General features: G+C 48.2%; 1 protein-coding gene across 4 annotated transcripts in view; it reads right to left on the bottom strand.

Moving 5' to 3' along the window:
• The window catches only part of TBC1D23 (TBC1 domain family member 23), a 656,146-nt gene that overhangs the window by 69,170 nt on the left and 562,660 nt on the right, over positions 1-24,316 (bottom strand). For all 4 annotated transcript variants that reach the window (XM_078657742.1, XM_078657744.1, XM_078657743.1 and 1 more), the window contains one exon: positions 30-224. In XM_078657742.1, coding sequence (XP_078513868.1) covers positions 30-224 — 195 coding nt within the window. The remainder of the gene's footprint in view (positions 1-29; positions 225-24,316) is intronic.

Below are 24,316 nucleotides of genomic sequence, written 5' to 3'. Positions count from 1 at the left end.
TTTATCAGCTTCATTTCAAGGAGTCTTACCTTTCAACTGCTAAAACCTCAATGCCTGATGAACTGCTGTTTCCATATTTGAAGGTGATAAGTTCAGGGTGTTTCTTTTTGGAAGTGATCTTAACCACAGAGTTAAGTGCTTGACGAGACTGTATGTAAGCCAAACCTTTCCGCGATGGAATTTCCCTCAAGCAAAACATGTGCTTCGCAGTGACGAGGAGATGGCTAAAAACAGAAACAAGGGTATTAATATCACAAAGAATATACACAATTCGTGATGGCTCAAGTGGCTGAGTTATACAACTTGAGGGGAACTCGATAATTACTCAAGTAGTAAACTTGGTCCCATTACAGATGCGCAAAGCTGCAAATAATTTCTTGATGATTAAAGGAGTAAATTATATTATATTCCTTAAGGTTTGTGCACATCAATTGGAAAATAAATATGAAAATTAAGATCTAAATGTTGCACTTAATCCGGAAACAATTAAATAATAGCCAAATGCAAAAGACTAAAGGAACACAGAGCTATGGGAAGGTGGAACTGGGAAACATACACACACTCATAAACCTCATAGATGCGATGGACTTTCTTGACACATTCATAGCACATCTGGTATGGTAAGAACTTGTACAGCATATCCTAGCACCCACCCTCAGAGGGGCTGTAAGAACACAAGACTATCAGGGGAAAAAATGAGACAAGGAATAAGGATGGCACGGGGTGCCACACAGTACATATGCTTCCCCCCCCACCCCCCCCCCCCATAGGGAAGAACAACTGGGGGAATTTACCCACCCCTTTGTTACCCCAAATGTGAAAACTACACCCTAAGAAATCATAATTTCTTATCACCGGACATGATGAAAGACTGCACTGGTCAGACTCTAGGTCATATGGCAACCAGGGAACTCTCTCAACCCTGAGCATCTCTGAAACCAACACACCTACAAGATTCCAGGATGGTTTGACTTGCATGGATTACAGCAAGTTTTCTGACGTAGAATGTCTTCTGAACATCAAAGAATGAGTCAAAGAACGCTACTTTTATCATATTTGTGAGAAAGAAAACTTGGGAGTTTCCAGCTAATGGTCAAAGTCCTACCACCCTGCATTTTCTAAATTAAACTGCTGCCTCCCATGAATGGGTGAACATGTTACTTACCTTCGAAAATGCTCTTTCTGGTGGAAAATGTATCTAAGTGCAGACTCCTCACCGTGGAAATATCCCCAAGCACGAGACTGGATCCAGAAACTCAAAATAGCAGTGCTCCTGAATGTTGGGAAGTGGTGTCATGCGAATCTGCGACAACTCCATTCCGCTCCGAAACTTAAGGTGGTCTGTCTGTGGAATGGCTTCCATCAAAAAGCATTGGCATAGTCAATAGTTCTCGTCTTTTGGATGTGAATGCAGACTTACTAGTTTTGCCATTGTTTTTTGCCGATATTGTTGAACATCAAGAGAAAAAGTTAAAAGAGTGATGATGTGCATGCGTTCACATGTTATTAAAGGCTGGGGAGGAGGAAGAAAAAGCAACTTGGAACGAGGAAATGTAGCACATAAGTGAGAAAACAGGGAAAGACATACTCCCATGGAGTGGTGGTGTCAGAATATGAAAGTGAGTATTGTTATGTCATGAAGCACCTAAGAGCGAGTGCACCATAAAATACCCAGATGTGCATGTCGTTGGCAGTAGTAACTTGGGCTCGCATATAGAAGGCATGTAATCTGATGCGCGTTACTCATGACATTACATTACAAACTGCAAAAGAACAACAAAAAAACAGACATTAAAAAGATCATGACAAGTGTTGTTTTTGATGTCTGAAAGCAATCCAAGATTAACAACCAGCTCAACAGGTGCTTGCAATCCCAGCTAAACATGAGCTGAGAACACCGAAAAATAAAAAAAATAAAACAATGGGGAAAATTTCACAGCAAGTTTTGGATTTGAAAATGCTTTGTTCTTGTGCTAATCACTACCTCCTGTACCAAATTGTAAGAGGAATAGTGCTTTCGATCGGTTGATAATGCTGGGCAGACTGGGTAAGAAAAAGAAATTACATATCAGAAACCATCTGCCTACGGACTGCCAGCAGGTGAGATGATGTCCGATCCGCATGCCTATGGACTGCCAGCGGGTGAGGTGATGACAGATCCTGCAGCCCGCTAGTTGCCCATGACGGTAAGAGGGAAAACTAAAAGGGTTTTGAGGCTGTGGCTGCAGGAGTGGGTGGTGGACTGGTTACACCTCTGGTTGCATGTCCCACAAGGCTTGTGGGAACCTGGCCGTCTTGATGGCTGGGCAGGAATGGATGACCTGGGAGCCCAAGCGTAGGCGCAGAATGGATGAAAGGCTGAATGGGGCTTAAGTGGGGCCATGGAAAGACCCAGAAATTTGGCAGTGGTCCGGTTGTTTCTAAAGCACTCCAATGTGGAATCTGCCTTATTGTGGGTGCCATCGAAGAACATGTCCATAAGGGATGCCTCAACATTCCTTGAAAAGTCAGATGATCTTAGTCAGGTGTAATATCCGAGTGCCACTGACAATGCAATCACTCTGCCTAACAAATTGGTTGTATCTTGACCGCAGCGAATGGCGAACGTTGCTACATCCCAGCCATTGGCCATAGCCTGGGTCTGTATGGCTCAGACCTCCTTTGAGAGCATTAGCAACACTTGCACAACTAAATACAAAATTGTGAGCAGTGTAGTAACCAAGAGGCATGAAGAGAACATTCTCTTGCCGAATGTATCTGGTGGAGTGAAAGAGAGCATGCCAGGGTTAATTTTGGAGGTGGAGACCTAGGCAATCAGACTCTGCGGAGTGGGGTATGGAGTGAGTTGAGCTGGCCCTTCCCCCGAGCAGGACATCTGTGAGGGCTTCACTAAAAGGGAGAAGAGGTTCTGTGGGGGCAACTCCCGGCTGAAGCATCTTTGTCAAACATTTTGTCTTGACTGCCCCTGAGGGCCCTCCTCTCCACCATGGCAAATGAAGCCCCTTCCTCTGTAGCAGTATTAGCAGGAGAGAGTCTAGGCCAGGGACTGGGGAAGAGCCCAGACCAATGGCATCCACCAGCTACTGATATCAGTTGTCATCAAGCTCTTCTAAGGAATTCTGGTAACCATAAGGATCCTTAGATCCTCCCCAATCATACTCCTCACAAGGCCAGTCGAAAAAAGAAGGCCCTGGCTCTTACTCATGAAGTCAAGTTCTGGTTGTCGCCTGAGCTGATGTCGGGCGACATTGATCCTGCTCAGTGGCAGATTAGAGTATGATGAGGGGGGGGGGGTATTGGGAACATGTCACTGGACCAGGTCCAGGGAAGGTCATTGTCTCATGACAGGAGCCGATAAAACACCGGACCCCGGGGGCCCGACTGGCCCTGAGGGCGGACCTGATAGCAGAAATATAGTAAGGACATCTGTTGAACCCTTGGAGCATGAAAGTGCTCTGCACAAAAATGAGGTGCATGGCCTCATAAAGCTCTTGAAGTTGGGCTGGGGTCGATCCGAGAAATTCAGGGAAGCACAGAGCAGACCCAGAGGCTAGCGCCGCAGCTGAAGGTGGGAGTGGGGACTTGAGTGATAATGTTATTCCCCAGGCATGTCTGATGACTTAGACTGGTGTGGCGAAGTTGAAAAGCAGTTCGACTTATTGGCTCTCTTGTAGCACTTACCTGATGACTGAGTGTCATAAAGAGCTCCTGGAATGGCTCCGCAAATGGTCCTGGGACCTTCCGCGAGACTGGAACCTGAAGCGTTGTTGAATCGGCTGGCATCGGTCGACTAGGAGATTCAGGGATTGCTCCTGCAGCGCCTTGGCATTCATGGCACGCAGTCACACCAACCTTGGAGTTGTGGCTGGGCCCGAGCACCAGAAACAAAACAGTTAGGGGTCTGTCACAGACATCTGCCTGTGACAGGAACCACAAGGTTTAAACTCCACAGGTTTTTTGGTTAACATCACTCACCCACTGCTAGACAGTCAAAGAAAGGTTGACAAACGTCAAAAATATTTGTCCAAAAATTGAACAGAGTCATTTCTCTCCTGGATCTGTGATGATGGCAAGGAAAGAAAAAACAGCTGATGTCAGTGAGATGGGGTGGGGACCTATTTAGGAACCACACGTCACTTCCAGTGCCAAAAACGCTGATGTGTAGTCAATGGACACCATCTACCTGTGCGCAGAGGTACTGTTAAAAAAATTCTAGATCCAGTCTGGCGCCTGGGGAATATTCCAAGGTAAGGATTCAGTGACTAGAAGTCTCTATCAGATACTTAGTGTACTATATGTTTGCAACTGTGCGGTATGACAAATTGAGTATTGACTGCAACACATCAGGATATGGGTGTCAGTGTTGGTGTTGACGTCAAAGTAACTGCGCAGATTTCGGTGTACCCAACACAAAGACAGCACCGATGTCTGGGGGGGAACCCGAAGGGGGCTCAAGGGCACGTGGATCACCAAGTACGGATGTGTTGGAGATAACCAGACTGAAGGCCATGGTGTCTGGAGATGTGCCAGACGGAGCCAGAAGCATGCAAAAGATGCCGAGCATAGCCTCTTGAAAGTGTTTGACCTGCAGCGATGCCACAGATGTACCTGGAAACTCTAGATACATCAGGACCAAATATGGAATTGGCTCCTCGTTGGAAGAGCATGACCTGGAAGTACAGTGACACACTCACACCTTCTCTGAAACACAAGAGTGGCAGGAAGCACCAAGTCTTACTTGGACTTCTTGTACTTCTTTTTGGGCTTACCTGAAGATTTGACAGCAATGAAGATATGACCCGGCGGCCAAAACCCTCTACAGATCAGCTCTTAAAGAGTTCCATAAACTCAAGCGCAGCATTATGAGAGATCATTTTGCAGAAAAAATTAAAATGGCGAAAATCTCAACTAAGTCCCTTTTTAACATTATTAAAGAATATTTCTACCCCCCCTGCCTTGGCCTGCTCTGCTGCCCCAAGTCAATTGCTCTGTGATGGCTTGACAGATTTTTTCTATGAGAAGATCACTAGCATTTCGGCAGTAATCAAACGGAATCATTCAGCGGCGATTGTAGACAATGGCACTTCTCATGACGAAGTGTTTACCTCATTTAAACCCTTGACCAAAGGATATGCTATGTCTCTGTTCCTAAAATGTAAATCAGGCTCCCCGCTTGACCCGGCCCCGGCTCACGTTCTGAGTGACTTGGCCCCGCTACTGATTAACCCTTTGCTAGAAATATGGAATACCTCTTTGTGATCTAGCCTTTTCCCCTCTCTGTGGAAACATGCGATGCTGATACCGATCTTATTTGACTCCGTTAGCAAAAGTGATCGAATCCTGGGGCGTCAGAGTGATATTCTATGCTGATGATACTCAGCTTGTGTTTTCTTTTAAAGACCACTCTGATAGCTCCATGGTTAATTTCCGACACTGCCTGGTGAACATCGCCTCCTGGATGTCCTCCAATAATCTCAAACTGAATACTGACAAAACTGAGGTCTTATTTTTTAATCAGAAAGCCCCAATTCCAGCCAATGTTTGGTGGTCGCCCGAGCTTAACCCCCCCTCCGGAACCAGTTCAAGCTGCCCGTAATTTGGGCTTCCAATTAGACTCAGCTTTATCCTGTAAAACCCAAATCAATAAAGTTTCGGCATCTTGCTTTGGAAAGCTTCGAATGATTAAAAAAATCATTCCCTTTTTCCCATTGGATTCACGGAGGACGGGGGTTCATGCTCTAATTACGTCTCACTTGGATTACGCTAATAGTCTGTATGTAGGAGCCCCGGCGTATCTCATTAACCGTCTTCAGACGGTGCAGAATTCCGTGGCCAGGTTGATCTGTAATATTCCTTATCGCCACTCCATTACACCTTATTTGGCTAAACTGCACTGGCTACCAGTGAGGTTCTGCATACAGTTCAATGCCCTGGTCCTTGCCTTTAGGGCTCTCAACGGACGAGGCCCTGCATACTTGAGGCATAGACTTAAGATGACACAATCTGTACGTGACCTCAGATCAAATCATCTTCGCCTGTTGCATGCCCCACGGTTTAGTCTTGCACGCACTGGGGGCCGGGCCTTTGTTGTGGTCACATCCACACTCTGGAATCAGTTACCAAAGGAACTTAGATTCACTACATCTGAGCCTTTGTTTCGGAGGAAACTCAAGACCTGGTTCTTCTCCATGATCTAGCCCTCATTGAATCCCTCTGGTTGTCAGTCGTCTGCAGCGCCGGGACACCCCCGATGGGGGTAGCCGCGCGCTTTACAAGCTTCAAAATAATAAAGATATGCTGCGGGAATGACATTTGGAGATGAAGAGGTTCCGCACCCTCAACTCCAACCTGGAGCAGGACCTGCATAAAGCCTTGCAGTGTTTTCCCATGAAGAACTTTGCTTCACCTTCTTGGATAGATTTCAAATTCATCTGGCTGCAGTCTTGGAGTCAGGCCCTGAATCTAAACACCAATGGCACACCTTATAGATATTTATCACAGATATCTGCTTGCAACTGACCCTACAAGGTTTAAACTTTGTAGTCTTAGGGTGTGACCTGCTTCTTTGCATACTGGAAGAATTTAGATGTAACAAAAGTATGAAAAAATATATTTAAAGAGAGAAGAAAAAAGGAACTGAGCTTCAGATCTGCGCCTTAAGATGAGAAAAGAAAGGAATGGAGGTCAGTATACATGGGTGGCACTTGTATTTGGGTCCGCTCATCACTCCCACAGCAGAGTCCTACCTACCGGTGAGCAGGTATACTACTTTAGAGTTTGGTGCTAGGGGAAAATCGCAAGGTGAGGAATCTGTGGTCCGAAGTACCATCAGAAGCACATCATAGAAATGCACCAAAACTGTAACCATCGAAAGGCATCACTGACTTCACACAGTTACGTGTTGACCGGTAACTGTTGTGTGCGCTACACACAGCCACACAAGCAGGGTACCATTTTCATCATGGGTAGAACGTGATGGGGCACCCTTTCCGTGGCCACGAAAGGCAGACTGCATGGGGCGAGAAGTTGCTTCAAGGCCCAAGGATCTAGCCGAAGCCCTAGAGTCCTTGAAGCACTTGAGCGTGTTGCCTGCCTTACCACCAAACAGTCGACGGCCCTCAAAGGGCATGTCCAAAAGGGTAGACTGGACATCCCAAGAGAAGCCAGAGGTTCTCAGCCAGGCGTAGCGCCTCAGGGCTACTGACGTAGAAATTGAAGGTAAGGAATCTATAACTAATAGTCTCTTTCAGATGAACAAGTTACTTACCTTCGGTAACGATGTATCTGTGACACATATTGGTTATCATTTTTACTGTGGAAAGTCTAGTAGCCGCATTGGCAAGTACAGAGTTACACGCTGGCATCCAAGCCCTGCAAATTTCCGAATGGTAGTACTAAGATTGGTACTGTTTGGTATAAAAACAATCAGTGCATTGAATCTGATTTAATCGTTAAAACTGATTTATTCTCACTGGTGGGCAAAATGCAACTTTAGAAGTTGCCACTTTAGTTGCCCAAGGTTTCCAGTGCCTGTTTACTGATGTACACGAGGCTTGTCCTGTAGACAGCTTTCTGCCCTGCTGGGGAGACGTGTTAAGGACTCACAGGAAAGGTCACAACAAGGGCCTGCATGGGTGAGAGGTGTTACCTGCCTCCTATAGGAAGCCAAACGGGTGTTAGCCCAAAAGCCAAGCTTCAAAAGAGGAGCCGCCTTTTTTGGGCAAATGGGTGACACTTGGGAGGGGGCCTATTCTGTTTAGGCACATAGGCTGTCACTGGGGACAGGAGAAGAGAATCCAGTTGTCAAACCGTTTTTTCCAGGAGTGTGTAGCCCCCTGGTAGCCACACCTCTGGGTGTGGGCTAGGGACCTCTGAGTTTTGAGAGATGGGGTCCTGCCGTGTTCAGAGTGGGCAGAAAGGTGCATCCTGGGATAGTCAGATGCCACACTTCCCAGAAAGTGGTCATCAAGATGGAGTTAACCTGGTAGCTCATTGGATACCAACCACATCCAACCCGGAGGGCATTTTCTGAAGATAAATTAGGTACCCCTGGCACCTAGAACTTAGATCTCAACCAACTTGAAAGAAGCACCGAAGGACTGCCCTGCTGCACAGAGGGGCCAGCAAAGAGAGGATGCACTGGCGAGGACTACACCTGCTGGCTAGCGAAGAAAGGGACTTACCTGCTGTGTCCTGCTCAGAGAGAAGATCTTAGACCTTGACCGACTTGGAAGGAGGAATGCCCTGCTGCACCAAGGACCCAGCAAAGAGAGGCAGGACCCAGCAAAGAGATGCTGCACTGTTGAAGTCTGCACCTGCTTCGCCTGGTGGCTAGTGAAGAGAGGGACTGTGCCTACTGTGTTGTGCTCATGGGGAAGCGGTCTCCAGAGCCCACTGAAGCCAAGAGAACTCCAAAGCTAGCTGACTGACCTCCTGTTCGCACAACAGGGACACAAGAGCGGAACAAGCCTGCTGGGGCAAGATGGTAGCCCAAAGTCTTCAAGCTGCTACCACCACCACTGCCGTGCAGCACTGAGGAATGAGAACTGACACACAAGAGTTGCACCCAAGTTAGCTGGACTCTGGAGTACTGTCAGAGAGTTGCTGTGAGCCTCAGAAGGAAAGTTATAGAACCAGAAAGGATTAGCCTGTAACGGTGACTGGTAGTTCAACGGTGACTGGACTTCGGGCAGACCGGATAGGACTTTGGGGCACATTCACCCTGCAACCAGGCCGCCTCGCCCTCTTCTCTTCATGGACCGAGGAATCCATGAAGGAAGACTGTGTCGCATCCACAGCACCCCTGGAGCATCTTCAGCATCATTCATCCCTTGCATCAGGACCAATCCAAAAGAATCAATTGCAAAACAGATAAAGTACTTGAAACCCCTGAGAGACTACTTTTGCAGAGAAGCTAACTGTTTTTTACGATCTTGCAGGTCTCCTTGACTAGCTACCTGACCAAATTGGTCACCTCAAGTACTTCTAATCAACCACATAGAAACGTTTCCAAAGAAAGTGTCAAAGTGTACAATTTATTGACTCTGCCATGGCTTGTTCGAGGTTGACTGAAATTGCTTTGATTTATTATAACTTGTAAAATCTGGATCTCCTAACCCTCTGGGGGATCTTTTTTGTTCTAGTGTCTAAAATCTTATAAAAATACAGTCTATTTTAAAAAATTGATGCCAGATTTCTTGAGGGTCGTGTTGATTGATTCTTCAATTGTTATGGTGCTGTTTAAATGCTTAACACTTCGTCCTCTGCATAGGCCTTACTGCTCAGTGCCATAGCTACCCAGGGTTGACCTGAGGTTTTTTTTACAGAGGAAACCTACTTGACCTAAAGGGGTTGGTAAGTGTATTACTGTAACTTGTGGGGTAGGGAAAGGCAGGAGACGTGTCTTTGTGCGAGTAGGCTTTATTTGGTGAAACAGTAAGTCAGTACAGGTTTTCCGAGGTACGGCTCTCCTAGGGGATCTGCTCCTCTCTTTGCGGCACTTCCTCAGGATTCCTTCCTCCCTTCGGCGAGTCGGGCTCCTTCTCCGCTTTCCTTCTTTGGGCTCCGTTGTGACTCAGGCTCCGCCGGTGGGGGAAACACAAGAGAGGGAGGTATCAGTCCACACGCTCTACTCAAATCACAATCAGCGGGAGGGGAGTGAAGGAAACCAAAGTGCTCGGGGTAATAGGGAAGTGAGGGCAGTGGATACCAGGGGACTAGTGAATGCTCACGGGTTGCCTCTACCCTTCCTTCCAACCCAGCCCGAGATACGGTTACGCACCTCTGCTAGCCACACCCCTCCTGGTGTGCGGCTGGGCGAATCGTAGTGCCGTTGGCCACCTGGCTCCTGCGTCTCCACCGGGCCCCATCTGTCCTCCGCCTCCGATGTTGCTCGCGTCTCTCCCTCCTCCTTTGTTCCTCACGTCTCCTCCGTCTCCGTTCTCCCAACTCCGCTCTCGTCTTCTCTCTTGCTCCATGCCGCTCCTTTCCACACGCTGTCCACTCCTCTGGTGTATATACACACCTGTGCTCTCTCGCTGACGTCCTTTAAGGCGTGACCAGGCTCCTCCTCCTCCTCCGGGCTCCCGCCGGTCCAATTAAAGGGCCCGATGCCTTCTTCTTCCTTGTCGCAACTGTACCGTTCCTCGGGCATGTTCCACACAGGGGGCATTGTCGGCTGTGGAAACAAGAGGGAGGGGTCACAGGTTAAAGGCTCGCACCGGGGTTCAGGGTGCGGCGGCAACCCGTCCCCGTTACACACCATCCCCCCCGGACACTTCCGTTCGGGAAGTGGGTTTCTGGAGAGATAGTCAGCCCCGGTATTGTCGATGCCCTTCTTGTGACAGACTGTGAACGCAAACGGCTGTAGCGCCAAGAACCAATGCATCACTCGGGCATTGTTCGATCTGTTGCGGGCTATCCATTGGAGGGGAGCATGGTCAGTATAGAGGGTAAACGGTCGCCCCTCCAAATAATACGCTAACTTGTCCACCGCCCACCGTATGGCCAAACACTCCTTCTCTACCGTGGGGTACCTGAGCTCCCTCGGGAACAACTTCCTACTGATGTATAGGATAGGATGGTCTAACCAGTATGTCCCTGTCTGGGATAATACCGCCCCTATCCCATATTCGGATGCATCCGTGTGAAGGGAAAAGGGACGGGAGAAGTCAGGAGAAGTCAGAATGGGGGTGGAAGTAATCATGCGTTTTAGGGCAGTGAAGGCTTCCTGCATCTCGTTTGTAGGGGACAAGAGGTCCGTTTGTTTGACCCTGGTTTTCAGGGTGTCGGTAAGGGGGGCTGCTAGCTGGGCGAACTGTGGGATGAAGCGTCTGTAGTAACCGATGAGCCCCAGGAACGCTCGCATCTCTTTTTTTGTGCTGGGGAACCGCGTCTCGACTATGGCTCGGACCTTCTCGATTTGTGGCTCGATAAGGCCATGTCCGAGGACATATGCAAAATATTTCACCTTCTGAAACGCCATGCGGGATTTTTTTGCATTGATTTTCAGACCAGCCCTTTCAAGAGTATCCAAGACCCGGTGTAGATGAGTCAGATGTGTCTTCCAGTCCGGGCTGAAGAGGACGATATCATCCAAATATGCGGACGTGAAAGAGGTAAGATCCTTCAGCACGTGATTCATAAGTTTTTGAAACGTGGCCGGGGCCCCATGTAGCCCAAACGGCAACACTGTAAACTCAAAGTGCCCGTCCTCAGTGGAAAAGGCGGTCTTGTGACGGTCTTCTTCCCTAAGGGGTACTTGCCAGTACCCCTTTGTTAGGTCTATTGTACTGATGTATCTGGCTTCCCCAAGTTTCTCGATCAGTTCATCGATCCGGGGAATAGGGTAAGCGTCCAATGATGAGATCTCATTGAGGGCACGAAAATCCATGCAGAATCTGCGGGTACCATCGGGCTTCGGAATCATTACAATAGGGCTTGACCAGTTGCTTCGGGAGGGTCGTATGACGCAGAGATTCAGCATGTCCTTTACTTCCTGTCGGATCCCGCGTCTCCGGGATTCTGGTACGCGATATGGTCGTATTTAGACTATCTTCCCAGGTTGGGTCTGTATCTGGTGTTCCGTGAGGGTGGTTCTTCCTGGTTGGTTCGAGAACACTGGGGTGTGTCTCTGTAGTGTTTCCGTCAGCTCTTGTTTATCCTCGTCCCGCCGGTCCTCGTTGATCAAGAGTCGGTCTATGGTGGTCGTTGACTCTGGGTGTTTGGTGTTTGCAAGATGGACCCCTAAGGGCGGGGGACCCAGCCACTTTTTTAACATGTTGATATGATAGACTTGGATCTTTCTGGGGTTGATTTGCAGTTTATAACTGGTGTTACCTATGGTTGCCACTATCCGATAGGGCCCCCCCCCCCATTCTGCCTTGAACTTCTGAGTAGAGGAGGGCAGTAGAACTAAGGCCCAATTATCCTTCAGTAGCCTTCTCAATTTCTTTCCTTTGTCGTATATGGTTTTTTGCTTCAGTTGGCTCCTTTCCAGATTGGTGTATGCCAGGTCTCTCAACTTCCCTAACTTGGATCAAAGGTTCCGGGCGTATTCTAGTGTTTTCAGGGTGTCTTCGGGGGTCTCGTTCTCCCAGGCCTCTTTTGTCATGTCCAGGAGTGAGCGAGGTTGTCGTCCATACAATAGCTTGAAAGACGAGAAACCCAGGCTACTCTGTTTTTGCCCTCGAATAACATCCAATGCCAGTGGCAGGACCTGGTCCCATTCAGCTCCATTAACCTCCAGCATCTTCCGTAGAGTGGTCTTTAGGGTCCGATTGTATCTCTCCACGAGACCGTCAGTTTGGGGGTGGTATACCGTGGTTCTTATCTGATGGATGTTCAGGAGCTGACAGACCTCCTTCATCAGCCTTGATACGAAGGGGGTTCCCTGATCCGTGAGGACCTCTTTGGGGAAACCCACCCTTGAAAAGAGCTCCAGCATTTTGTCTGCCACTTGTTTGGTCGTGGTGCTGGTCAGCGAAAAAGCCTCCGGAAACCTCGTAGAATAGTCCACTATCACGAGGACGTATTGGTGTCCTTTCCTGGTCTTCGGTAGGGGCCCGACAAGATCCATTCCTACCCTCTCAAATGGAACCCCAATTATGGGTAGGGGTTGTAGAGGGACAGCCGGGGGCGGGTCATGTTCCGCTTCTGGCATACCTCGCATTCCTGACAGTATGACATGGTGTCTTTATAAATCCCTGGCCAGTAAAAATGCCGCAGGATATTTTGGTTTTTTTCTGCTCCGGTGTGGCCGGCTACCAAGTGTGCGTGGGAGTAGAAGAGCACTTGTTCCCGAAACGGAGCGGGGACCAGAAGCCATTCAGGATCGTCCTTCTGTCCCGATTGATAAAGCAGGTCATTTTTCACAAAAAAACGTGGGTATAGCTGGGGTGTTTGTCCCTGATTCTGATGTGCGTTCTCCCAGGCGTTGAACAGAGTGGCGTTGTTTGCCTGAGAGAAATGGAAACTTCGGTCCAATACCCACGGCTCAGGGGACACAAAAGCCGGTATAGGCCGGTTGTTCTTATTGTCCCTAGCCAGTGGTTTGCGGGGTCCCAGGCTCTGGCTAAACATTTCCAAGAATGCCGGATTATCGGTCCCTATTATGAGGTCTTCAGGGAGAGACGACAGCACGCCTACTCTGAGCGTATGGGGTGTTCCCTTCAAGGGGACTATAGGAAGGTCAGCCACCAGACACGGTCTAACGTCCCCGTGTACACACCTAATATTCACTCATTCCTGGGGGAGAACTTGATGGGGCCTCATGTGTTGGGTTTTGACCACCGACTGTCGACAGCCGGAATCTAGGAGGGCTTGTATGGGGGAACCGTTTCCCCTTACACTCACTCTGAAAGCATGTCCCATTTTGGCTGAATATAACAGTCCTTGGAAGGTATCCGACTTCCATTGGTTCTTCGGCCGGTTTCCTTCTGGGGCACATCCGTGCTATGTGGCCCCAGTTACCGCATTCGAAACATTGCGGGCCGCTGTGAGACGGTGGTTCAGGTCTCCATGGCTTCGGTTTTACTGGCTCTGGGGCTTTCAAGGGTTTCTTCTCGGGTTTGCTGGCGGTTCTTTGCCTCTCTGTCTACCAAGGAGGCGGGGGGGGGGGGGGGGGGGGGGGGTCGTGGCTGGACACGGGAGAACGTTGTTGCCATGTCTACAGCCTGGGAAGTGGTGAGATTATGGTGCTGTTTTAACCACCTCTGGGTCGCGAAAGGAAGGGCCTCCAAGAACTGTTCCAGGTAAACCCAGTCCATTATTTCCTCTTTTGTACATAGGTTGGGGGTTAGCCACTTGTCGGCCGCCATTTTCAGCCGTAAGAATAGTGTTTTGGGGGTCTCCCCTGGGACTCCTCTTTCTTTTCTGAACCTGAGGCGGTATGCTTCCTGAAACAGTCCCAGATGGTCCAGAATGATCCTCTTAATGTCGGCGTATGAGGTGTCACCCGTCGGGTTCGCCACTTGGTAAGCGGCTTGGGCTTCACCTATAAGCAATGGTGCGAGAAAGAAGGGCCACTTGGCCACGGGCCACCCACACGCCCTGGCGGCCCTCTCAAAATTTAGTAGAAAGGAATCGGGGTCCTCCGAAGGCTGATACTTCTGGAGGGAGACCCCACTGATGTTCTGCGGTGCCCCTCCTAGAGTCAAGGGCCCAGTCACTACGGGAGGGTTGAGGGCACGAGCAGTCATGGCCGCCTTCATGATCTCCCGGTCTGCCTCTGCCGACAGGATCTGTTGCTCCATTACCCATTCCAGCCGTTCCTGGCCCTTTACCAATCGTTGCACGACGTCGTCCATCTTTGTTAAGCAGATGGAGGGAGTGCCCGCATTCTCCACCACTGTAACTTGTGGGGTAGGGAACGGCAGGAGACATGTCTTTGTTCGAGTAGGCTTTATTTGGTGAAACAGTAAGTCAGTACAGGTTTTCCGAGGTACGGCTCTCCTAGGGGATCTGCTCCTCTCTTTGCGGCACTTCCTCAGGATTCCTTCCTCCCTTCGGCGAGTCGGGCTCCTTCTCCGCTTTCCTTCTTTGGGCTCCGTTGTGACTCAGGCTCCGCCGGTGGGGGAAACACAAGAGAGGGAGGTATCAGTCCACACGCTCTACTCAAATCACAATCAGCGGGAGGGGAGTGAAGGAAACCAAAGTGCTCGGGGTAATAGAGAAGTGAGGGCAGTGGATACCAGGGGACTAGTGAATGCTCACGGGTTGCCTCTACCCTTCCTTCCAACCCAGCCTGAGATACGGTTACGCACCTCTGCTAGCCACACCCCTCCTGGTGTGCGGCTGGGCGAATCGTAGTGCCGTTGGCCTCCTGGCTCCTGCGTCTCCACAGGGCCCCTTCTGTCCTCCGCCTCCGATGTTCCTCGCGGCTCCTCCGCCTCCGATGTTGCTCGCGTCTCTCCCTCCTCCGTTGTTCCTCGCGTCTCCTCCGTCTCCGTTCTCCCAACTCCGCTCTCGTCTTCTCTCTTGCTCCACGCAGCTCCTCTCCACACGCTGTCCACTCCTCAGAAGTATAGACACCTGTGCTCTCTCGCTGACGTCCTTTAGGGCGTGACCAGACTCCTCCTCCGTGCTCCCGCCGGTCCAATTAAAGGGCCCGATGCCTTCTTCCTCGTCGCAACTGTACCGTTCCTCAGGCATGTTCCACACAGGGGGCATTGTCGGCTGTGGAAACTAGAGGAAGGGGTCACAGGTTAAAGGCTCGCACCGGGGTTCAGGGTGCGGCGGCAACCCGTCCCCGTTACAATTACACAATGAGGTCGCACAACGACACCATATAATACACCCCATTTCCTCACAATGTATTTTCTCTGAAAAACACAAATGTTAAAGTAAAGTTATAGTAAGGTGAAATGCTCAGTAACAAAGTACCGTTTTAAACTCTAAAAAACATAGAAATTCACCAGCTATAGTTATCTGAAGTAACTATAACTCGTGCCCTAAGGTAATTATAACTTGCGCCCCGCCATGCACAGTTTTCTCATCAATAATTTCATTGCAAATGTTGCAGTGATATTATCAATTATGTAATATGTGGGGTAATTAGTAGTGCTAATTCAAAAAGTGCATTTTCAAATTTCCCTCTCAAGTCAAATGCTAAATCTTTAAAATTCCTGCTCAAAGCTGCAGTTCCTCATGGTCTTGAGTCAAATGCATTACGGTCCATCAAAAGTCGAATGGAAAAGCATTTAAATTCTTACACCAAGCTGCCGTTACACTAGTCATCACTAGGTGTTCCTCAAAAGTCAAATGCAAAAGCATTTACATTCTTACACCAAGCTGCAGTTACACTAGTTATCACTAGGTGTCGTCAAAAGCGAAATGCAAAAGCACTGACATTTGTCAATGAAGCCAAAGTTCCACAAGTCATTACTAGATGTCATCAAAAGTCAAATGCAAAATCACTGAAATTCTTTATAAAGGTGCAATTCCGCAAGTCGTTATTAGGTGCCCCTTTATAGTCAAATGCAAAAGCCTTTTCATTCTTACATGAAGTCACAGTTCCAATAGTCGTTACTAGGTGTCCTTCAAAAGCCGAATACAAAAGCATTGAATTTCTTATATGAAACAGCAGTTCAACTAGTCATTACTAGGTGTCCTTCAGAAAGTCAAATGCGAATGCACTACAATACTCACGAGTCTGCACTTTAACTTGATTTTAGCAGATGTCCAGCTCAAGTCGGAAGTAACGGTTTACAATAACCAGCAAGTTGAGGGGATGTGGCTTTTGTACAGAAATTTACATACACATTTTTGCTAATCTAATCATTTGTGCTAGTTTTTCACAAGATTAATTATATGCCAAAACTGGTTTTTTAAAAAAAATAATTTTTTTGAGATCCTAATTTGTGATACAAACATCCTGGCATGATATCCATATTCCAATGATACAGATACTTTCCTTGCTGCTGCCTTGCCCGAGTTTGGGAGTTTGAAGCACTTTGGAGACTGCTCGCAGCACCCGCTCCGCGGGTGCCGCTTCGTTGAACTGCCCTGGACCTAGAGGCTTGAGGGACCGGAGGAGCTGTGTGTGAGCGACGCCAGGCAGGCAGGTAGAGAAGCGCTGCAGGGACTCGCACTCCCAGGAGTCCCTGCTCGACCCACCACACCTGGTCTGCATTCCCTGCTCGCCACGCCCACAGCACACTGAGGCGATCAAAACTCTGCCTTCCCCTCCCAGGAGTTGAATACTTTCCTTGCTGCCTTGCCCGAGTTTGGGAGTCCGAAGCACTTTGGAGACTGCTCGCAGCACCCGCTCCGCGGGTGCCGCTTCGTTGAACTGCCCTGGGTCTAGAGGCTTGAGAGGACCGGAGGAGCTGTGTGTGAGCGACGCCAGGCAGGCAGGTAGAGAAGCGCTGCAGGGACTCGCTCTCCCAGGAGTCCCTGCTCGACCCACCACACCTGGTCTGCGTTCCCTGCCTGCCACGCCCACAGCACGTCAACCGCGCTATTTCTTGGACATAGTCAACCGCTGCGCGGGAGAGTGCGGGAGTGCGCCGGGCTAAGCCCGGGCAAATGGCGGGCCGTCTGTGGCCGTCCGGGGCCAGACGGGCCGGGTTGGGTCACCCCCCCTAATGTTTGGTTATCTGTGAACTTCCATTCTGTGTATAGTTGCTTGCCATCCAGCATACCCGCTTTGGGCATCGTAATTGGTTGTATGTTACTTTGCAGGTTGTGCAATGTCTACACGGTCTTGCAAAAGCTTGAGGGGTGGGAAGAATAACGTTATAGGTACTATGGACTAATTTATCACCCGTCGTTACGGTCATTGAGAAGGAAATTGCAATGACCGAACGCCGCCTTTCCCAGGAACTACATTCGAGCAAACGCTCATCCCTGGGCCCTCTAGCGTTGGCCCCTTCACCGGTGCACTTTGCGGCACCCGGGGCTAATGCTTTTTCTAATACTGATGACTCAAGACTAGCAGCACTTAGGACTAGCCTGGACAGACTTGAGAGGCTGTCGGACCTGGCTCCAGGCAGGGAAGGGCTCCCCATCCCCGATACACGATTGATTGAGCCTTCTGCTCTTTCCCCTGTGGTCGCTTTACCTACCCCAACCCGTCAGATGTGTCCCACTTCCCCTCTTGTTGCTCCACTACCAAAATTAATCGGAGCTGCCCCATCCAAAAGGAAACGTATGGTTAGCCCTCGAATTGGTAGCCACCTTAAACCCCTCAAGAAGTCGAGGAGGATTGGGAACAGGGGGGGCTTGACCTCCAAGTGTGTGGGAGAAAGAGTCAATTCCTCTCAGGGGCGGGCAGTGGGGCCCAATCCTCTTGTGTCCGGTACGGGTGAAGGTTTTACATTTGTGCCTGCAATAGGTCACCCTTCCGAGATCCCTTCGATTGCTAAGATCGAACACTTATTCAAATCCCTGCTCCTCCCTGTATCAGAGAAAATTAAAGGGCTTACTGAGAGGTTGGATAGATTCGAGCAGGCTACCCTCGACAACTTCTTCTCCGTGAAATCCTTAATTAAAACTCCACAATAGAATCAGGTAGGACGGGCAAGTGGGAAATACTGCTCCTCAAACACTGTCTGTCGCTACCAACGGTTCGATCATTCCCTCAGGGGCTGAGGCATCTGCATCCAACCATCACCGTCGAGTCTCGTCCAGGGACCGGTCCCCTAAAGGGGTGGTTGTTGCAGATGCCTCGGTGCAATCCACGGTGCCAATGAGTGGTGGTGAGCCTCTAAAGAAGATGATGCAGGCCTCAAGTCAGGGGTCTAGTAGTGCCGCTAATAAAAAATTGTCTAGTACCAATAAGAATCCTTGTAAAGGCAAAGGCCCTGATTCAACTTTAATTGATAATTCGACAGCAGCCCCCAAACCACAGTTACTAGACGAGCCGAACCCAGTCTTAGTTCCTACCATCAACCTTCCCCCGGACTGCCAGCCCTTTGTAGTTGCTCTTATAGGGGTTCCTACACTTACATCGGGCAAATACTAGTCCTATACAGAACTGAAAAATAAAACTATTTTTTGGCTCAGAGAAAATAGACCTCTACCAATTTCCATTGATGGTCGGGTCATCCATGTAAGAAGGGTCAAGTGGATTGGTACCAGACCTAAGGATGTTAGAGGTGACTGCATCTTAGTTAATTTCAAAGATGCTAGGGTGGCTAGTTTTATTTGTAATCAGGATTATGGTGAGAGCAGAACAGGGATTAGCACGCGTGGTCTCAACTATTTTTACCCCTGCCACGCTTCTGTATGGCCCTGTGGATATACTACCAGGGATGAAGAGTTTGAAATTAATTTTCATGACAGCCTACTACCTCCAGCTATGTCCTATCAACGCCCAGGTCTGAATTCTTGCTGGCCATGGTGGGGCCATTGACCAGATGGTAACCAACTGCCCAAGCAGATACTTTCTGTAGTGCCCGAACTAGGGAGCTTTGGCTCGCACTTGCAAGGCGAGAGGTTGTGGATCCATCAATCACCCCCTGTCTCTCCCTCTCCCGGTCTCGATCTTGGGGAGTCACTGGGTTGTTCCGCAGTGGGCATGTCTGATACTACGGTAGAGTTGGAGGGAAGTCTCAACGACCATTTCTGCGGAGCATACCTCGTGCCCACAGAGATCGCCTGTGGACAATGAGCCAGCTCTGATTAAGGGGTGGAAAATTGCTAGTTGGAACATTGCGGGTATTTCACGCAATTTGGACTCACCGGAGTGGAATTCCCTCATCGAGTCTTTTGGAATATGCCCCTAAAAGAGGGTTGCCCTCCTCGACCCTATTAGATCTTGAGCACGAACTTAGCTCGTTTAGCCCATATAACTACATCTTGCTCGCAGGGGATTTTAACTGCACCTTCGAGCCCTTAGCGGCTGACGATATTTTGGGCTCACAAGAGGAAGATACTAGGAGAGGCATACCACCATTATCGTTAGCGCCTGTCAAAAGGTGGTCCCAAAGGGTTATACATTTAAATGCCTTAACCCTGGAGTACGGCTTGAGGGCAGCTAATGGAAGAACAGTTTCGGATCCCCTGGGAGCACATACGTTCAACAGAATAGGCCATTCGTCTAGAATTGACTATATTCTGTTGAACTACAAACTTTGGGCAAACGTATTAGACATGGAAGTTATACCGTCCATAGATAGTGACCACAATTTGCTTTCCTTGACGCTGCCCCCCATATGGTCGATGGCCAATATCCATCGGGTAACTCCCGCTCCGAGATCGTCAGCTGAAGTCTGTTCCTCAAATTGCGGGAGACGCCTCAAATGGAATAATGTAGTTATGGATGAGGGCAAGGTCTTGGAAATACGTTCTATTATGGCTGAGCTCTCATCCAAATTGGAACTTACTACCCTAAGCCCCAATGAGATCTCCACCCTTTTTGGTCACACTACAAAATCTATAGGCAAACTCTTTATTACACAAAGCCGAAGGGGAAAGGCTGGCAATAGGGGGCGTCCCAGGGAAACCCAGGTTGGTATAACAACTCCTGTCGCAAAGCGAAGAGGGATTTGGAGAGGGATAGTGGAGAAGTGTGGCTCAGTGGTTAGAGGCGGCAGACCCGGAAGCTGAGATCAGCCGTGGACCAGGGTTCGATTCCCCACCTCGGCGGGTCATGGGCTCAAAAATTCCACGGACTCGACAATTCTCGCTCCGGTGCCTACTCGACTCACGGGGTCACACTCTGCGACTCTGGGCAATAGCTTGCTTAATCTCCACTACGGCCCCTCGCGGCGGGATGCCTGGCTTTCACCTTGTGAATACCCTGCCGGGGTATCTCTCACAGGGGAATACCAGGACGGGTTCCCTAAGCAAGCGCCTTGAGACCCCTGGGTGAAACGTGCGCTATATAAATCGAAATCGAAATACATACATTTACATTTAATCTCTGCTGTTAAATCTAAAGAAGGTGGGCTGATAAGCTTAGCCAGGAAACAGTATAGGGGAGTCATCTGTAAAGCGAAGGTAGACTGGGAGAATCAGTTCTGGTGCGACCTGAAGTTGGCAAGCGCCAGTAGAGATTCTAGGGGATTTTGGGAACTAGTTAGAGCCAAGAACAGACCTGATTCCCTTATAACATGCAATATCCCCGAAGCCTCATGGTTGGAACACTTCTCCCGATTATACACCACAATAACGGGTGAGGGGTGGGAACCCTTTGAAACACCACCTTTAGACCACCTTGGGCTGAGTGAGAACCTACTGTTCAACAGCATAGAAGTGGAGAATGCTATAAAGTCTCTTGTTCCCAACAGGGCTGCGGGGCCCGATGGGCTTCCAGGGGACTTGTTTCGCTTAAATGTGCCAGAATGGGGGAATCTTATTGCCTCACTGTTGAATGTAGTTACTTTGACGCTGCCCTCCCCGAATCCTGGATGGGTGCCGAGGTTGTCCCGATTTTTTAAAAAGGGAGTAGGGACGACCCTGCAAACTACCGACCCATAAGCTTGATAGATACATCTCAAAACGTTGCAGGGAAGCTAGTTTTGGGGAGGGTGATTCAATGGATAGAGGAAAATGGAATCCTTTCCGATTTCCAGGCGGGCTTCAGATCAGGCACCGGGACCATCGAACAGTCCTTTCGGTTGCTGTTGCTCTCCCAGAAGGTGGTTACACTGGCAAAGGTAGTTTGTATCTTGCTTTTATAGACTTGCGCACTGCTTTTGACCTAGTACCACGTGATTGCCTATGGAGGGTACTGCTTGAATTGGGGATGCCCCCGTACCTGCTTTCACTAATAATTAAGCTCCACACTGATAATTTTGCGCTGGTACGGTGGGGCAAACAGGGTGAGAAGACCGCCCGAATAACAGTAAATCGGGGAGTCCGTCAGGGGTGCACCCACTCTATTTTCATTGTATGTTAATGGAGTTGTGGACCATCTTTTAAAAAATCCTTCAGATGCTCCAACCCTGGCGGGCAGGAGAATACCTACCCTATTATTTGCAGATGATACCCTTTTGATTTCGAAAACACCAGTTGGGCTACAGAGTCTCCTTAATAGCTTTCATTCTTTTTGCGACTCACGGGGGTTGAAAATCAATGCTGAAAAGACAAAATACCTGGTCTTGAATCCCCCAAGAAAGCAATGTCGGCCACCCTTACTAAATATGGTGCCTTTGGAAAGGGTTAAGGCCTTTGACTATCTAGGGATTCGATTGTCTGATAACATGAAATCGAATTGTCATCTCCAAAAAATGTTACTGTCCCATAAAAGGGTAGTGGTGGCTCTACTTAAAGAACAGCGCACGTCGTCCCTCAAACCTATTGCCCCGATGCTTGACATCTATAAGGCTAGAGGTGTTAGTGCGGTACTCTATGGAGCGGAGTTATGGGGAGCACAGAATACGGATCTATTAACTCGTTCAGAGAACAAGTTTCTGAAGGATTTAGTGGGTCTTCCGTACAGTACTCCCACTATACCTTTGCTTTTAGATATGGATGTCGCTCCATTAGTGACCAGGCTAGATTACGTCCCCTACTTCTTTGGGCTAGGTTATGTAGAGACCACAAACTTGCCGGTTTTGTTAATTTTAGCATCCCACATACATCACACTCATTAAGAATTAGCAGCATAAAATCATTCTTAAACATATCGCCTAATCTAAGCTTCAAATTAAATCTAAACGTATACTGTGCAAATTATGCAAAATAATAATACTTTACATTGGGAAGTGCCAACCCACCCATCTCCAGTTCTTCATTAAAAGTGCTTAATGTTAATCTGTCCATTTTATTTTGCCAAATACATGACATAAACATGGACTCCACTTTCTTAAAAATAGGATGCTGTTAACAAGCATGGGTGGCTGAAAAAAGAAAATAAATTAATATAAGAATCGACATTTTGATCAAAGCGATTGTTAGTGGAAGGGAATTCCAACGGGCAACCATAGGCGTGGACTTTTAGAAGCAAAAGGGCAAAATTAAGATTTCATAAATTCTCCATCTTAGAAGAATATCTAATTCTGAGGTACCTCTTTGGTTGAGTATTCACGCAAGAGACTATTTCTGGGAGTAACCTGTCCGAACTACACCTGCATAAAATAATTAAAGTTATTTTCCTATTGATTTTATAGCACCCCAACTTCTCAAATAGCAACAAAATCTCAAAAGCTTTCTCATGCAAGCCTTCAATACCATCAAGAATCAGCAAGATATCGCCAGCGTATAGTTGTATCTTGCCCATCTGTCCATGGGAGGTCAGATATTGTCATTCTATCTAATAGCAATCTCCAGGGACTAGATAAAAAAGCAAACAGGATCGCAAAAAAAGGGCAACCCTGCCGGGTCCCTCAACAAACTTGTAATTTACCCACCTCTGTGGCATAAATCATAATATAGGCTTCCACACTCAAATACATCTTATGTACCAACCCTGTGATCTGGGGAGGAACCTCAAATTTGGCTAAGATACTATAAAGTCTTTCCGAGACCCACATGTCGAATGCCTTTACTGCATCTAATAAAAGAACTATAGCGGCAGTACTATTAACTGAAAAATAGTCCAGCGCATCAGTAATGCATGTTTGTGCCTCGCTGATGTCTGGCGGTAAAATCATTCTGGTTCTGATGGATCAGTTTTGCTGCTATCCAATTACATCTATTACACACCCATTTCATAATTATTTTATAATCAGATTACAGTAAAGTAATTGGGCGGTGCGAATTTGAGTCTTCTCCACCTTTTCCTTAAAAAGCTAACAACGTTCCCCGTACTAAAAGATGCTGGGATTGGGCCACACTTCAACATTGCATTGGTAACCAATACCAAATAATCTGCCAGTACTTCTAGGAAGGATTTAAAAAATTCTGCTGAGAATCCATCAGGGCTGCATACCTTACACTTTGGGAGGTTCTTAACCACCTCTACCAATTCTTCTTCAGTGAAGGGACAGATATTACTTTCCCCATCTTCCTCAAATAAGGTAAGGATAGGTTGCCCTGCTCAAAAATTCCCCAACACTTCTTTATGCACCACTTGATTCTGACTATATATTGGTCTATAATTCTCAAGCATGATTTTTACCCACTTTATACCTAACCCCAGGCACCGGGCATTTCAGAACATGTATCATATTACTGGCAGCCTGTTCTCGTGCCTGCCAGGCAAAAAATGTCCCTGTAAAATGACTCTCCTCGTAGACCTTCTGCATATAAGAATGTTTGAATGCACCACTCTTAGTATAATACAGATCACTTAGTGCCTGCTTGATCCGGTCCAGGGCTTTCCTTTTCACCCATGATGGATACCTTAAAATGTATCTTGAACAGTCTTTTGTAAAAAATATAAACAAGAAAAGGAGTGAAGAGGTTCAGTATGTAGAGGACTCACCCACATCCCTGTAAATCATGAAAAACCAAAGAAAGTCCACCCTTAACAACTAAAATGATGCCCACCCTTAACAACTAAAATGATGCTATCTAGTTAGGGACTATGTTATGTTAAGTTAGTATGAATTTGTAGAGCGCACGTTCACCCCAGGGTTTCTTGGCGCTGTGTACCGCTGGGGAACTAGGGAGGTAGTAGCCCATTATAGCATCCATCCTCCACTCCCCACATTTGATAATACCAGCCATGGGGAGTATTACATTTTAGTTTCCACTCAGCCAGGTATTTTTTAATCCCACTATATACACTCTGACCCTTACACTCTCACATCACACATAGCATCACTTCATCAATAGGTGCTCTCACGTCGTCGTTGGTCGCAGCACGCCCCGCCCCGCAGCGGGCGGGAAGAACCCGATGATGAAGCATGCCACCAAGGGACCTTTTGGTGGGCGAGGGTTATTTTAACAAAACATTGTGTTTTCCTATACATCTTTAGGAAAACGA

Source organism: Lissotriton helveticus, chromosome 8, assembly GCF_964261635.1.
Source record: "Lissotriton helveticus chromosome 8, aLisHel1.1, whole genome shotgun sequence".
Taxonomy (NCBI): domain Eukaryota; kingdom Metazoa; phylum Chordata; class Amphibia; order Caudata; family Salamandridae; genus Lissotriton; species Lissotriton helveticus.
The sequence above is the reverse complement of the archived record's forward strand: the minus strand, read 5'-3'. Positions and strand labels throughout refer to the sequence as shown.